Below are 17,649 nucleotides of genomic sequence, written 5' to 3'. Positions count from 1 at the left end.
CCCTTCAGAGAATACGTCATCAGTGAAGCGCGTGTGAGTTGTAGTTGTGTGAGAGCAGACTGAACGTTAGCTTGTAGTTCTTCTATGCCTCTTCGACAGGCTAAATTAGCTGTAGGCTAACTGGCTCCCACAGCGGGATAAATCATCACTTTTACATAAGTATCGTCTGAGAGGAGACCGACTACTGACGAGGTAACACGAAACATCATGTTTTAATACTTACCGTCTTTTGACACCGATGAGCGAAGATAAACAAACGAGCTAACCATCTGAACAGTTAGCTGCTGTTAGCTAGGTCGGTAGCCAACTATGTAACACCAGTTAACTAGATATTTTAAAGGCTATGTCCGCGTTAATGTGCAGCTAAAGTCAGTGTAGCATCTGTTTAGCTTGTTGTTGATATATTTAGATTTTATGAAACTGTTTCGACTCTTTCTGAATGGATTTTGTTGATCAGCAGTCGAGGATGGAAACATTTACTGTGTCATTACTCAGAGCCTCTATGTGACATACCTCCTCTCCAGTGTTTGACAGCTTGGTGTAATAGGTTGCTATGACTTCAAAATAAGACTAATGAAATTTGTGTCTTGTTTTGTGTAGATCATGTCGGATTTCTCGGTGAGTTCACAATGATTTTATTATAGTTTTTACATAATTTTGTGTCTTACTGGCTGCTTTTCTTGCATATGGAAAGTTACTTTTCCTTTCTTTTATATTTTCAGCTGGCAGATGCTTTAGGAGATGACACTCCCAGCCAGGCAAAGAAAATGGGCAATACCAACCCATCTGCCCCTGCCAGCAACCCTCCACCTGCCACAAACCCAGGATGGCCTGGTTCAGCCCCAGGAGCTCCCACCCAGCCCTCCGCTCCGGGTGACTATGCTGGCGGATCATCTGGCCCCGGGGCTCCGGGGCAGTTCCCGTTTCCCTCTGGTCCTGGAGCACCAGGGCAGTACCCAGGACCTCCTTCAGCACCTGGTGGTTTCACCCCTGGTCCTGGGATTCCAGGACAGTATCCGCCAGGAGCTCCAGGGCAGTTCCCTTCCAGTCCTGGAGCCCCTGGCCAGTTCCCTGGGCAGTACCCACCTGAAGGAGCTCCAGGACAGCTTCCTGGAGGTCCTGTTCCTTACCCAACTGGACCATTTCCCTCTGGCCCTGGAGCTCCCCCCGGGCCTTATCCAAATGTGCCTTACCCAGGAGGTCAGCCGGGAGGAGGAAACGGGATGTACGGACCGGGTGGTCCAGGTGCGTTCCCACCTCCAGCTGGCCCTGGTGCTTTCCCTGCATTCCCTGCTGGAGGCTTTCCCCCAATACCTGCTGGGTCATGGGGACCACCCGCAAGTGGAGGCTTCCCTCCCGCCCCTGGCCCCTTTGGTCCTGGTCCAGGGCCTATGGGTCCATACGGTGGGCCTGCCGCTCCAGGGGGCATGCTGGTGAGTATGAACTCTGTTTACTGTAATATTATGCTGCTTGCTTGCTGCATGTCTTTGCTGAAGTGTTGTGGCTCTGGGGAGCACAGGAGTTTCTCTTTTGGAGTGGCAGTCTTTACGATTCAGGCTGGGAAATAATACAATTTAACCAGCTACCAGCTAAATGTACATCGACACTGTCAGCCACTAGCAAGTCATTTGATATAGAAACGTAGATACTTCATTGGCTGCGACTTGTATGCCGTGGTAATATGTCTGCGCTGTTGTCATATTGGAGTGATCAAGATTGGATAATAAACAGTAAAATGTGTATTCACAGGTGCAGATTTCATGACAAAAATGGACTGTAAATCACTTAACTTTAAAATGATTTTCATGAAATTTGGTTTGTTATAAATGTGAGAAATTAAACATCGAACTGGTTACTGATTAAAATTAAAATCATTTGCTGGGGGCAATCTGATCAGCTCTGTGCCAAATGAATATCCAATACCCCTATACAATATGACCTATGAATAGACAACATCAAGTGCCAGTTATTCAGAATTTCAGTTTTTGTGAGTTTGTCTATGAATCTAGATTTGCATATTTATTGTTGTAAGGCTGCCTGGTTGCTTGTAATTGTGTTAATGATTGAATTAACCTATTAATAAGATGAACAAGTCAAACTTCCGCCAGATGCCAATTAAGAGAGGAACATGGACAGTTCATCCATACACCCCAAGGCATGCTTCTGTAGGCTGGACAGTTGCCCTCACACAAACAATGTCACAATATTGTAAACCTCAAATATTTTATTCTCATTTTCATTTATTAGCTTTAGACACGAATACACACAATACATTTTTTGGAGAAACCCACAAAAGCTAAAACTCTGAATAATTTACACTTGATGTTGTGGAGTCATAAATCAAGGCCTGCCTGTCTCAGTAGATGTTTTAGTTATTCATAACGGACATGTTTGGGCATAGAGCTGATTAGATCACCCCCAGTAACTGTTTTTCTTTGCCCATTTCATGTTAATTAGAGTTCAAATTAATGCCAAATGTTCGCCAAATGAGTAAGTGTCTGTTTATGAGTCATAAGAAATAATTAATAATCTTGTAGAAGACTTTATAACAGTTTATAACTGTTAAATTTAGCAACATGCTAATGGAGTTTGACAGGCAGTAAATCAGGCAGTCACTGAACTCCAACTCCACAGTGTGTATTTTCAGAACAGTGGGCTTTTGTTTTCAGGGTAACGAGCTTACCTTTACATTGACAGACAATTGACAGTTACAAACAGCTAATCAATTTACAGTGGCGGACTCGTCTTCGCTTGTTATTGCCAGTTTATGATGCTGCATGTGTCCTGTGCTCCTGCAGTTTTCCTGCAGCCTGCAGAGCTTTTCCTGAGTCTGGGTATAAGGGGACAGGTGACACAACCATAGATCGTATATCAAATGGGATTCAGACAGTTTAATATACATTCTTTGGCTCCAACTCCCTATTTGGACTGCTGTAGTCATTTTGCACATGTATTTGTTACGTATTGCTCCTTTAATGCCAACAAATAATTGGTATCATGTTCAGATTTTCAGGCTGATAACAAACCATTTTCATGAAATGTCATCATTCAGAGTCAAATTGCAAATGTGGTGTCTACGTTTCTATATCTATTATTTAAATATTCAGTTCTACTCTGATACAGGTCTTCATCTAGAGTATTTAATGTGACTGATTTGGTGTCTGGCTAATACTGCTGCTGGTGGAAAAAAGAAAGTTAGTTTTCTGCAGTATTTTGAAGGGCTGCATTTAGATTATTGTTTTCTTGGGCTCTGCGGGGTGCAAAAACAAATCATAAAGCAAAATCATCCAATACTCAAACGTAGTTATCAAAAATGTATTCTTGTCTTTCAGCCCAGATATAATCCACCATATAATTGAAAGCAATGAACTCAACTTTTCAGTCGGACAAGGACGTCACTTCCAGAATCAACATATGGTTTGATTAGGCTGCATGAAATGTGGCAAGGACTGAAGCTGTATGCACACAGTATAAAGTTGTGGTTTGTGTTCAATCTGCCTGGGGCCATGAAATGTATTAATCGAGTGCAATACCATTTTAAAATTACACCTTTTCATGAAATTCATATTCTGTATTTGGTCACTTTCACATTCTCTGATAAAAATCACAATTTGTATGTTCATCACTGCTTCTACGTTATCTTGTCACATGGTTATAGTTTTGAGCTTTCTTGTTTTACACCAGAAGTAAATTTGTACAGGTTGTTGTATTAAAAATGTTGAAAACTCCAGATTTTTATTTTCTTTTTCTTAACATCATCTTGGCTTATCTTAGTGAATTGTGTAAGAGTGTTGAACTGAATGAAGGACATGATGACTCACTGGGGTGTTGCATTAGGAATGTGGGCAGGGTCGAAGTTTTGAATAATGTTCAACTAAAAATCCCCTCTTCATGCTATTACACACGTAGTTATTTATTACCAAGTTGGTGGTGATATTATTAGTCATAAAATGTGAGCAATTCTGCTTCTGCACCCAGGGAGGTGATAAACAGGGTAAACACTGTTTCCTTTTGTGCATTTTTGCTTAATAAAAACAGTTAATCATAATTTCTCATCATGCACATTGACTTTTTTTAGCATTGTAAATGTATTGTTGTGATTTTGAAATATAAATATTTCTTACAGATGATGCCATACGATCTCCCACTTCATGCTGGAATGATGCCACGACTTTTAATCACAATAGTTGGGGAGCCCGTTCCTGGTGCAGACAGGTATGACCGACATTCATCCTCTCATCCAGCCGTCAGTGATGCTTTCTGTTCGAGCAACATAACTGGACACCTTATATTAATCAGGGTTCCTTCGCAGTATGAAAAAGGATGAAATTTGGCAGCACAGATGCCGTGAAAATATTAAATTTTTTTCACTCATTTTTTAATTTATAAAAGAGACTGAAAAATCTGAGTAACAATATCCTTTATTCAGTTTGATAAGAGAAAATAATTAGAGTATAGGTAGCACAGGATAGTTTACTTTCTGTTTGCACTTGACAGTGGAACTCTGCGTTGGCTCAGGTTTCCAAATAGGAAAAACAAGCTAGATGCAAACTTAGTTTAAAATCATTCATCATGTGCAACATGAGGAAGGATTAGAGGTACCATACAGTACACAGCTTCAATCTTCTGGCAGTTATTTGGCAGTATAATAGCATACATTGCCAGATTTTAACACATGTTAAAAGTTGGATTTTAGAATAATTTATTTACATAATGAACATCTAGATATTCTGATTTCAAATATGGCCTGAAGAATCCACTGAGGAGTCTGGAAAGTGTGCAGGAACCCTGAGTAAATCCTAATCCTCCAGATTATGGCAGAGAGGCTCACGCTGGTCAATTATTTTCACTGTTAAATGGACGTTACGAACGATGGCCCACCTGCACCTTTTTACTTTCACTTTACAACTGTTGATAACAGGCTGTTGTTTGCAGTGAAATGAGACGTTTGTTCTACAGATTGAAAATGCTCTTCCAAAATTAACTCCCATTGCTGCCTTTGTTATTTTATTAATCGGACAGTGGAAGAATGATTAGTTGTCAGCACCGCTCAGTCTTGATATTTTTCTTGCAGGTTCCAGGTTGACTTCATCAAAGGCCGAGACGTCGTCTTTCACTTAAATCCTCGGTTTAATGAGCAAACAGTTGTCAGAAACTCTAACCTAGGTGGATGTTGGGGGCCGGAGGAGCGAGAAGGAGGCTTCCCATTCGTTCAGGGACGCCGTTTTGAGGTAAAGTATTGTAATAATGGAACTGTAGCGAGGATCTGAGAACGCCATCAATATCATCAGCACACCTTTGGTCCACTCACACAAGTGTTTATGCTTATTGTGCTTGATTGGACCTCTGGGGTGTGGGAGGGAACAGACTAGACTTGAAGTGGGCTTTGTTCAGAAACAAATTGGGATTAAATCAATATTGTGATATGAGACTAGATGGATATCGTTACATTGTGATGTAAGTGCTGTCTTCTCCTGGTTTTAAAGGCTGCATTACAAATTTTCTGAACACTTAGGAATTATATCCACATTACTGATGATAATTTATCAAAAATCTCATTGTATTAATTTTCTAAAAGCACCAATAGTCATCCTACAATGCTGTCACACTACTGATAACGAGTTATAAGTATTGTGATATTTGATTTTGTCTACATCTCCCAGCCCTACCTAAGTTGTTACCACGGCAACCCATCCAGATTGGTCGGTGATGTCTGGACACACAAGTCAGATTCGATCATGTGCAAATAAGGCAGCCTGTCTTAAAGATCTGATTTGCCTGCAGCGCAGTCTGAACAGTGAGATTAGATTCAACTCAAATACTAAACAAAATATAGTGCTGAGGCAAATATTTACATAAAAAAACTGGAAACACTTTTTTCTTTTAAAATGACTTAAGTGATCTTGAAAATTATTGCACATTAATTTTCTGTGAAACGACTAATTGTTTCAGCTCAGCTAGCATTCTCTGTGATAACTTGGCTCATTTTGCATGCAGGTTTTTTGGTTACATTCTTTCATATCCAACCTTTATTTATTTATAAATGAGAGGACTTTCTATGATTCCATACGCACACAGTATATGTAAAGTTATTAATATTGTTATGAAATGCATATCGTAATTTGGCTCCGCTCACCCATTCAGTGAACCCCGTGATATCAGACTCCTGTCAGTTTTTAGTAGAAAAGTGACGAGGACGCTGCTCTCCGGTGCATAAAAGTCTCCATTGCTCTCCCTGCAGCTGAAGATCCTGGTGGAGGAGGACATGTTTAAAGTGGCGGTGGACGGCGCCCACCTGCTGGAGTACGAGCACAGAGTCGGCGGGCTGGAAGAAGTGACCCTGGTGCGAATTGCTGGAGACATGGTCCTGCACAGTGCAGGCCCGAGCATGATCTGAATCTCAGAGCCACTAAACCACATGCTGTACAGGAGGCCGAGGTCAAACTTTACCACCGCATTTGAAACCTTTTCAAGCACCTGGATGGTGTTTTTGAGGCACAATAGTGAGCAAAGTTCAATCTTTGCTCACATGGAGCTCCTTCATTGATTACAGAACAGATGGTTTGCAAACTATAATACTTTTCTTATTTTTACCGGCTGAAATCTCATTTTATAGCCTCTCACAATCCAGTATATTTTATGACGTAACAAAGTAATGAATGAGATAAAGTGCAACTAAAACAGGCGTTTTAAGGAAATACTAATTTATACCGAATGAAAAGATTGTAGGCCAAAGTGGAAAAGTGTGACGTGTCCCAAACATATATTTTCCACTAGTATGCTGTATTTTGTTTACAGTACATGGATGTTTATTATTCTGTCCTTTATATCAGAATCTTGATAAGCCTTTGTAATGCATGAGAGTGTGCTGCTGAAAATCACCGTGGTCTCCTTTTCACCGTCGTACTTCAGTGCTGGCCGACCCCCCAAGACTTTCTGACCTGTTAACACACAGTAGGTTAATGATGAAGTTTCTTAAAATTATATTTATAGACTGACTTTGAGCTCCTCCTTTGTTCAGCATTAATCCTCCTGAGCTCTCAGACTGGAGGGAGTAATGATTTCATGTTGAAGTCGAATAGCAAAATAAAGTGAGGCTCAAGTAAACCGTTGGAAATGGGAGGGTGGGGTCTCTGATTTTGTTGCCAAAGATAACGGTGGTACAGTACTTTGAGATCATAAATAAAGGGCAACAAACAAATAATGACTGATAATGCTGTTTGATTCACAATATTGTACATTTCATGAATTATCTGCCTGTGCACATAATAAATGACAGTGTCCCTGTTCACATTCTTTGTTTTACCCAAAAGTAGAAAAAGCTAATCCTCTGTTAGCGGTCCAGATTTAATGGTTTTCTTGATTGTGTTAAGTGTCTTACAAAAAACCCACAAGCAAACAAAACAAAACAAAAACACAAAATAATAAATATAGTCATCAGAACTTGTAAATAAGTATTTTACATTTTTAATATTGAACAGCAGCAGAAAAAAATAAAACATTTTTCTGTTGCTATGCAACATTAAAAATTTTAACTACTTATTTGCCAGTGCTGATGAATTTATTTGGTAGTTTCTTGGGTTTACCTCTGTGCTTTTGGTGTGTTACAGTGGTAGAAAGTTATTCATCATATTTATAATGAAAATAAATGATGGAAAATTTGATAAAGATAAAAGCCTAAAAATTAAAGTTAATAATAAAGATTTAATTAGAAATAAATGGAAAAACAGGATAAAATATATGAGAGCAGGGTAATCTAATTAAATTTAATATGTGACTGCAGGATTTAAATTACAGGTAAATGTAAGGATTTTAACTTTTGATTTATATATTTTATTATTAATTTTTTTTCCAAGTACATTTTTCCACTAATACTTATACACACCTGCATAAATAGCATTTTAAATGCAGGACTTATACTTTGAGTGGAGTATTTTTATATTGTGGTATCGTTCTAAATATCCCACTACTTCTGCCGCTAATGATTCATTAATTTTAGTACAAATTCATTTGTAATTAATAAAAATAATTTTAAAAAAACTTTGTACATTAGGGTACCGTAAGAACAATGCACTTTTAAGTTCAAAATGTATAAACAGGAACAATAAAGTGAGAGATGTACAGAGAGCAGTGGTGGAAAGTTAATAAGTGCATTTACTCAAGTACTGTACTTGAGTTACTTAAGTCTTTTCAGAGGCACATTTTGCTCCATTACTCCATCATTACTTGTTACTTTGCAGATTCAGATTTTTCATACAAGCACTTAGATAAGTAAGACATTATATATTATTATAGATTAAGCTTCTGTGAAGCTCATTTCAGCCAATGTGATGAAAAAAGATCTTGTAAGTCATAAAAAAACTCAAAACAATGACTTGGTATCTGAAAATGACTGATGTCAAGATAATAAGAAAAATAAAAGGAGTAAAATAAGAACTTACTCCTCTCAAGATAATGACTTAGTATCTCAAAATAATTTAGTACCTAACTAATTATTTCTGAGAAAGTCTTATTATTTTGAGATAGTCTGAGATGCTAAGTGAATAATTTGTTAGTTTCTCATTATAATGAATTCCAGGATTTTTTTTTCCATCCCATTTGCAGAAATGGGCTTCAATAAGCCACCCATGGTATATAAAGTCATTAAAATTAGCTCCACTTCACCACCTGCACCATTAAAGTGACATGTAATGCATCAATAATTATAATCCAATAATATACATTATGCTGAAATGGGCCATTCTCAATAATGAGTACTTTTACCTTTGGCACATTAAATATGTTTTGATTGCCAATACTTATGTACTTTTACTTAAGATTTTGAATGCATATCTTTTACTTTTAACAGGGTATTTCTGTTGCTACTTTATAATTAGTACTGGAAGTAGTAAATTAAATCCATTCATGTTGGGAGCAACTCATCTGTAGTATTTTACATCTGTTCTTTGTGATTTGCCTGCTGCTTTGTAATTCAAAGGTCGACCTGCAGTTCTGTCTCATCCCATGAGAGGGCAACACAAGCCCAAACCACCTACCGCTGTGCAGTTATGTCTAAAAGGGAACCCTAGACCCGGGAATGATCTCGCGAGATTGATCATTTTAACCCAAATTATGATCTTTATGTAACCATAACCAAGCGTTTTCAGTCCCTTACGCTACCATGATCTAAGACACTGTGTATTCACGATATAAACTGCTATTAATTTGTACAAAGCACACAATTAATAAATAACGCCTACAAATCTCGCGAGAGTGTCGAAAATCACGGGTTCTCTCTTGGACACGACGCTGCAGTGCCAAGGGAAGCAAATCGAAACTCCTCAATGAGTTCACCTTCAGATAAATAGTTTGTCCCCTTCTCTCTGAAGTCTTATTTTAACCGTTTGCCGTCTTGACAAAATGAATGGCTCTCTGCACTCCTCACCCAACGTGGTGGACATTAAACTAAAGCGAGGACCGGCAGGTAAGAAGATTGAATAAGTTGACGTACAGTTAGCAGACGGTGCTTACGCTACTAGCTAGCTCTACGTAGCAGCAAAAATCAACGCTGTCAAGCTGAAGCTAATGGCTAATTTGCGAATCAAAAATAACCAAAACCTCATCCCAGCGTGTGTTATCGTGTATTACAAGCATATGAGTTTGACTTGAGGAAGCTGACTGAGCTTTAAGGAGACGTTTTAATTAAAACAAGAACGATTTATACACTTTGACGCTGTGTTAAAATCTTTAAAAGTAACGTTACTTCTCGGCCTGTGACTCTGACAGTTTCTCCATTGTGGCGCTGCCCCGTTAGAAACCTTCATTTAGCTTCATGAGAAAGTCAAGTCTGGTTCACACTTGGGACTTGTTATGTAACATTTTGTGTCCCAGTGTTTCTCAGAGTAGCTGCAGGTTACAGCGTTGGACTGGTCCCTCCTGTACTTTGATCCACTGAGATAAATGTTGTGTTTGCCCTTGTAAACAACAGGATTTGTGCCTCTATCTCATGTCAGTGTCTGTGTGTGTTTTTTTAAGGTTTGGGGTTCAATATAGTTGGGGGCGTGGACCAGCAGTATGTTGTGAATGACACTGGCATATATGTGTCCAAAATAAAAGAAGATGGAGCTGCAGCGTTGGATGGAAGACTGCAGGAGGGGGACAAGATCCTGGCGGTAATAAAAGTTAACTTTCACTTTGATTGAAGGTTTAGGGTGTACAGAAGGAAACTTATTATTTTTAATTATTCTATGCCATGTCCATAACATAACAAGATAGCGTAGAAGCACAATATTGGATTATACTCTTTAATTATTTAGTGTTTACTTGTATAAGGAGAAGAATGTAGCAATGGCACACACCCTGGCATCTACATCCTGAACTAAACACAAACTAGAGAACCCAACAAGAAGATACAGACCAATCGAAACAATGCAAAAACTATATAACAAGAAAGCTGCATAAAACACCATATTATTCACGACTTTATCACTCTTCAAAAACTGTTAAAGTTTAAAATGATCCCAGCAGGGCTGAGCAATTATTTGCAATTTTATAGAAAATGCAATGTGACCTACCGCAATTTTCAAATTGCAGATGGTGCAATATTTGTTAGAGACAAAATGTGTGTCAAAATCTAATTTTCCATGAAATATTGTCATACTGTAGGGGTATCATGGTCCACATCATCATATCAGCTTCTTAAATCTCAGCATTTTCTTTTTTCTTGCTTCTCTATAATAGTAAACTGACTATCTTTGGGTTGTGGATAATACAAGACATTTGACATTTTTAACTGTTTTCATACAGTCAAGTTAATCAAGAAAATAATGAACAAATTAATTGATGATGGAAAAATCATTAGTTGCAGCCGTACATCATATTTACAGACTTTAAAAACGTCTCTGTTTTGTACAGATCCCTGCAAAATACTTTTCATTGAAAATGAATGAATTTGAATGTTAAAATTATTATTCCTTTTAATATTATAAATCATATCGCATTTGCTGTATCTCAGGATTTTATTAGGACCAGGATGAATAAAATCCTGAAATCTTGAAGTATCACATTTAGAATACCAGTCAAAATAACTGCAGTTAGATTTTTTTTTTTAAATCATCTAGCCCTTTGAGTTTGAGTTCTGTGGATAAGGAAATCCACATTTACTGAGCCTGAAGCTCTGAATGGAACCACAAGCTCAGTAAACACCTGAGGAGCCTGATTATATAGACATTTCTAGATTATAATAAGGTTAGAAAAGTTGATTAAAGTATCAAAATTTAACTTATTTAATTTCTTAAGAACATGGCAATGATGTGGTATTATCAGCGTCTTGTCCTAAATGTTAATTGCCCATTTGTATGTTATAATCTGCAGAGGTCTGGTGCTGAAATGTTAAGGTGGAAATCTCATAGAAGGCCAAAATATTTAACCTCTGAGTTCTGTTTGATAGATTGTCGATTTATCTTTAGATTTGACTCATTATGTTCTGTTGAGGGCTGGCTCTGAAGCAAAAGCCAACTGGCACAGTTTCCTTAAAGTTGAGCCAAAGTCATGAGTTTTCAGACCACGCTGCTATAGACTGTAAATGATATGACAACATTCATCTCATGCTAGCCCCTGATTGAAGTGAATATTGAAACTAGAGCTGCAACAGGTAACTTGTTTGATAATCCATTAATCATATAAGTTACTTTGATGCCTTTCATCGCCTTGTTTCAGTTTCTGAATTGTGAAGAGTTGCAGCTTTTCTTTGCGTCAGAGTGAAACTGAAAGTCTTCAGGCTTTGCAGTACCGGCCGTCATAACAAGCAATTAGATGACATTTTGGCCTTTTTCGAGATATTGTCGTGCTATTTTAATACATTAAACACTTCCTTGATAACTGTAATTCAGGAAATAGTTCAGTTATTTGATTAAAGGTGGTGATGATTTTTTTTTTTGTTTAATGTGGGTCATGCAGATCAACGGAGTCAAGCTTGAGGATCGGACACATAAACATGCGGTGGAGCTTTTCAGGACAGCAGGGGAGGACGTGGAGCTGCGTGTTCTGAAGAAGGTGGGACCTCTTCTTGGTATTCAAATTGAGTGGTTTGTTTTTTTTTGTGTTTTTTTTTTGTTTACTTTGTATTTATTTTATCAGCAGTTTGATTCTTTTTGCAACTTTAATATCAATACAATTTTATTTTCTGCCAGAATGAAAAGTTGTCTTTAGATCACTTAAATGAAAAAGCAGAAGAAGAACATGCAACATATGAAACAAATCTGGAAGCAAAACTCCATTAAAGAATAAATCACAGCACATAAGTAAAAAATATACTAAATAGTATGTGCTAATTGCACTTTAAATAGAAGGCTTATTAAACATAGTTTTAGCCTGTACTGCCTGTCTGAATTTCGAGTCTCAAACTGAGAGAAAAAAAAGGTTGAAAACTGTCTTTTGTCCTGACACTATATGAACTGGTGTCAAATTCACTGTGAGGGTGTTGAGAGAAACTCTGAACTTTTAATAACTGAATGTTTTCTTCAATCCTGAGAAACAGTGGTCTAAACAGTAGTCGGCCATATTGAAATGTCTTTTCTACTGACTACATGAAACAGCCCTCTTTTCTTATCCCTTTCTCGTTAATGTTTCATTTCATAAAAGTGTATTTTAATTTTTTACGACGTTCATGCAGGTGATCTTTGCTTCAGGTGTCTCTGCTATCAGGCACGTCAGGAACAGAATCAGAATCATGTTTGTAACGTCAGTGAACTGTGTCCTGGTAAGGATGAGAGGTAATGTCAGGTCAACAGCCAGTTCCAATTTCTAGAATACTGAAGTTCCTCTCACTCGCAGCGCTCCACAGCAACATTTCCTCAAGAAATCCACTGTTATCTGTTTAACAGCTGCCACATTATGAGTAAATATGTATTTTTGCACTACCACTATGGAGATTAAAGTTTACTGTGGTGCCTGAACAAAAAGAAGTGTGTGATGGAGTATAAAAAGTGGGCGAATTTTTTTCTGAGTTCGACTAACTATAATTACCAGAATTTGGACGGCTGCGTTGGACGGTTTTGTGACTTCTCAAAACCGACAGTCACATGCAGACTTTTCTTACAGCAAGTTGCCAGTTAGGAGCTGAGAAAATAAGCAAAGATTATTTTCATGCTTTATACAGTTAGTTCTGTGACTCTTGGTGTGTGCAAACATGCACAAAACTCATTACTCTGTGGCCAACAAATGTTCCACATAGGTAGCCTCCCGTACAGTTTGCCCATGGGCTACCGATATGTCAGGGTCACTGAAGTCTGGGTTTACTAAGCCTACTCAAACTGCTAAGTTGATCCTTACAGATTCAGCAGAAACGCAAAAGGTGGACCATGAAAAAACAAAACAAGAGTGAATGGAAGTGGCTCGAATATGACACAGCTGTGGACGTAATGTACTGTGGTGTGTGTTGCCAGTTTCCTCAACTAGCCGAGAAGTTCAGCTCATTTTTCATTGGAAACCTTCCAGTGATGCCTTCAGGAAACACCACATCACAATTCATGAGAAAAGCGAATAAGTGTCACATTTAAGGAAGGATGTGTTCAGTTGCATTAAATTGCCTTTTCTGTATTGTTTTAACATGAGTTTACAATTGGGCCAGCGAGAATGGGCATTGGCCACCAAATTTAGGGGCTTGGTAGCCCATGGGGACTGTGCTTAAAAATATCAGTTACAGTTATTACAAGTGTGGCCATCTGAAACCAGTATTAACACGTTTGCCTCAAGATTTGTTCAGATTCCTCAGCCTTTAGACTGTGCTGTTAAATACTGATTTTGTTCATGCAACAATTCTTATCTGCTTACATTCATTAGGAAAAGTATTTGTTTTTACATTACAAAGAAAATAATTCCTACATAAAACTCCCAGCAGCTGAACTGTTAAAGTTAAAAACTTTAAAGTGTTTTTCTTTGGACACACGTCGGGTGCACTCAGTAGTCATGGGTAGAGAGAAAAAAATACTGGGAGAATCACAGATTCTGCCTTTTGATTCTTGAAACTGAAAGCTCATTTCTGTCAATTTCATATTGAAATGGTGACACTCCTAATTTAAGAAGAGACAGTCATCTCTACGGTTAATATCTCCAAAACCGTGCAACTCACCATACAGTCCAGATGGATAAATAACACTACAGGTAAGAGGAAAAATATGACGTGTGTTTGATTTTCTGGTGAAGTGTCCCTTAAACGAAAAGTACATGCAGCTAAATGAGAAGTGTTTCACATATGTGCAAGTTGTTTTTCATGTAATATTGGGATGAAATTAAACCTGAGGTGAAATCAGTCTGAAAGCTTTTGCTTTGGAGAATTGCCAACGATAACATCAAGTATTTTGATAGAAAATTTCTTGAAACTGAAAGAACTTAATCCAAGCAAACAGGTTTTACATTTGTGGTTTATACAGATAAAAACAGTTGCTTTTCTAGGCAAAAATCACATCTGTTTCTGCTTTAATATTCACTGTTTGTTTTTAAATCTGTGTCTTGCAGTCGCCTCATCACATGAACGGACCCACAGGCTCACAACCCGAGCACGAATCCTCTGTGTCTGCTCTTGGAATGCTGGTTGCCGCAGCCGGAGCTGCTGTCATCATTGCGTTCATTTACATGCGGTTTAAGAGGCACTTTTAACTGAGCCGACGTCTGAATATTATTTTTAAGATCAAAAACTTTGCTAAAGGCCAAAGAAATGGGGAAAAAAAAGAGGGAACAAACGCGAAACAGTAGATATTATTTTCTTGATTAGTAGGTGTTGGTGTCACCGGTGAGTTTCTCCATGTTCATGTATATTATGTGATTAATGGTAGCTTCTTGACACCCTTCCTATGCAAAAGGATGCTCTCTTACTTACCACAGAGATGACTTGTAATAGATAACTTTGTGACTGAAAAGAGAAGAATGTACGCACGACATTCCTGCTGCTGCTGAGCTGAGCTGGGCTGAGCTCAGCTGCCCCTACACACACACACACACACACACACACACACACACACACACACACACACACACACACACACACACACAGAGGTTGTATGAGAAATATTAAATCCTCGGGTCGAAGTCAGACTGACTCGAGCTTCAGGGTCCATCCATTTCCAAACTGAAAGACGGTGTTGTGTTCAGTCAGTCGTGGGCCTCCCTGTACCTCCATCGCTGAATGGCAGATCTGTGTGAGGGGGGGAGACGTGAGAGGAACCCGCTGTACTTTCAGTTCGTCAGCGTTCAAAATTCACGCGACTGGGTCTTAATTTTCATTTTGCACCGTTGCACAGAATCATGGGAGCAGCGGCGTCCTGCTGCGGCAGTTAATGTGATAAATTGTGTAATGGACTTCAGAGTGCCTTTTGTCTGTGCTGAGTGATGCTGGTTCTTGTTGCACCTTATCATGATCAAAATGAAAATCAACCCGCTACGTCCATTAATACGTTAAATTAAAGGATGTGGCTGCTGATAATCTGTATTTTCTTATTGTCAACAAGTCCCATAAAAAGCCCTAAACCAGCAGTGGCTACTTTTACATGCACACTAATTTTCCCACTGTTGTGCTGAAAACGACAATATTCTGAAGTTGATAAACAGCATATTTCATTTGAATGTTTACACATATACCTTCTTTTAAATTTAGCATTTTCCGATCAAGACTTTCATATGTATGTATTCTTTGTTTTTGGCACATTTTTTGGACGTGCAGGCTAAGCAGTGCATTCAGAATATGCATCTGAATTGGGATTTTTACTGCAGTTTGGAAAGCTTCCCCTTGCCTCTTTACGGTCAGCTGAGTGTGTTGTAAACAAACACCCCAAAAGTTTGCATGGCTGAGGTAGAGATGCCTGGATATGCTTTCAGTGATGTATGATATTAGCCACATGACGTATCATAGTCTGCATGGCTGCATGCAAACGGGAATATTAGACAAACTTTCACTTTCATTAGCCATGTAAACAGCTTAGTGGGAATATTGTCTCTTTCAGAATAAGGGGAAAAAAAGAATATTTTGTGCATGTAAAGGTAAACACTGAGTTAGTCATCTCTCAATACTTTCTGACTTCTTTAGCCACAAGCCCGTTTGTTCAACATGTAAATCTTCATTTTCAAAAATGTCTCTGTTGGTTTGCAGAACAGGTGGACACTGTAGGTGTTAGCAAGCTTTACTTACACAGGAGTAAATGGGGTTTTTGTTGGGGACTATTTTCAGCTACGGATTAAGACACATTTGGTGCACTAGTCAGTCTTTCGGGGAGCAGATCTTTGTACGTGGCTTCGTTCAAACGGCAGGTTTGTTTATCAGCGACACTGTTCGCACTGTTATTTGCAAGTGACCAGATCGGATATGTGCTGATTGATCACTTTGGTGACGTCATTGACTACATACACTGGTGGTGAAGCATGAAATGGACAAAGTCCTGACAGAAGAATGCCAGCAGACAGTTTATCTCAGCGTCTGTCTGTGGACTGTTGTTCTCTGTCCTCCAGACCACTCTGCGAGTAGCAGCTGCTCAGCAGGTCTGATGCACTCCTGCCATTCTGGATTTGACGTTGTCCTCGTGTTTTGCAAAGAAAATACAAATCAGATTTGAGCGGCCAGGGCAGAGACTGAGACACTTCTGTAGAAATTCAATGGAAATTGCATTTCAAACCACCTCCAAATGTGTCTTGGATGTGATATATCTGGTTTTTGCTGTCCAGACTTTTTAAAATCAATCTGGAGTGGCAGTCTGAACAGGATCTATATGTGACTGACTGAAATTGCTCATGTTCATGTTGATGGAGGAACACGTCACCCAGTGTAGTGTTGTGGCTCTGTGATGAAGTTTTAATAGTGGTGGAGCTCTGTGGCACTGTGGTCTTTTAATGGGATGTGTTGACGGTAAGAAAAACATAGATTCCCACCAGACTTATCTCTTAAAAGCAAAATACACAATTTGAAGTATCACCAAGTATTCACTTAGCAGAGTTTATATTATAAAGTGTCACATGGTCACTCAGGGTGAACCATTAAATCTGTGTCATGCAAACAAATCATTCCGTAAATATACTGTAAATATCATGTGTCGGGCAGCTCATTACTTTATGCTCAGTCACAGCTGAAGACTTTGAGAGACGCTGCCGTGTTTTTGTTGTGTGTCGCGAACATTTCAAACATTCTCCTAATTCTGCATCCAGGCCAGTGCTTGTAATCACATCGCACCTTCTGCTCAGCGATTTTTGTCTCGTGGGGTGAAAATGAACTACAGAGCCTGTTGTGATAAAAGACACAAATTGTTCATTTATGTGAAGCGTCAGCAGCTTAATACTGAAATGCATTTTGAGTCACTTCTCTTAAAAGGAGGGTTTATTTTAAAGAAATGAGTATCTGTCAACAGCTTTAAATGTTATTTTTGCACTAGCCACAATCATGGGACTCCTCCAGTAACGGCCATAGAGCAGATGAATAAGTGAATTGTGTGTGCTGAGTGTATTTGTCCACATGTGTCAGTCTGCAGCGCATCTATCAAGCAATTGTCTCTGACTGTGTGGTTCTTGTTGTCTGTAAATACATTTCATGTCGCTCTGCTGAATGGGATTGTGAATATGTGCAGTTATGCCAGAAAAGTCGATCAGAAGCACTAATAAGTTATGCAAATACTGTGTTTTACATCCAAG

General features: G+C 38.7%; 2 protein-coding genes across 2 annotated transcripts; both read left to right on the top strand.

Moving 5' to 3' along the window:
* The first annotated feature begins 25 nt into the window (after positions 1 to 25).
* lgals3a (lectin, galactoside binding soluble 3a) lies at positions 26 to 7,291 on the top strand. Its single transcript, XM_084742754.1, has 6 exons — positions 26 to 192; positions 601 to 618; positions 723 to 1,433; positions 4,127 to 4,215; positions 5,075 to 5,231; positions 6,242 to 7,291. The coding sequence occupies exons 2-6, from the start codon at positions 604 to 606 to the stop codon at positions 6,395 to 6,397; spliced, it is 1,128 nt and encodes a 375-aa protein (XP_084598880.1). The 5' UTR covers positions 26 to 192; positions 601 to 603; the 3' UTR covers positions 6,398 to 7,291.
* A 1,981-nt stretch (positions 7,292 to 9,272) lies between these two features.
* Positions 9,273 to 15,460, top strand: synj2bp (synaptojanin 2 binding protein). The gene is made up of 4 exons (XM_084742949.1): positions 9,273 to 9,463; positions 10,015 to 10,151; positions 11,938 to 12,033; positions 14,497 to 15,460. The coding sequence occupies exons 1-4, from the start codon at positions 9,400 to 9,402 to the stop codon at positions 14,635 to 14,637; spliced, it is 438 nt and encodes a 145-aa protein (XP_084599075.1). The 5' UTR covers positions 9,273 to 9,399; the 3' UTR covers positions 14,638 to 15,460.
* The last annotated feature ends 2,189 nt before the right edge of the window (positions 15,461 to 17,649 follow it).

This window comes from Lutjanus erythropterus, chromosome 18 (assembly GCF_056507025.1).
Source record: "Lutjanus erythropterus isolate fLutEry1 chromosome 18, fLutEry1.hap2, whole genome shotgun sequence".
In the NCBI taxonomy this organism is placed as follows: domain Eukaryota; kingdom Metazoa; phylum Chordata; class Actinopteri; order Lutjaniformes; family Lutjanidae; genus Lutjanus; species Lutjanus erythropterus.
The sequence above is the reverse complement of the archived record's forward strand: the minus strand, read 5'-3'. Positions and strand labels throughout refer to the sequence as shown.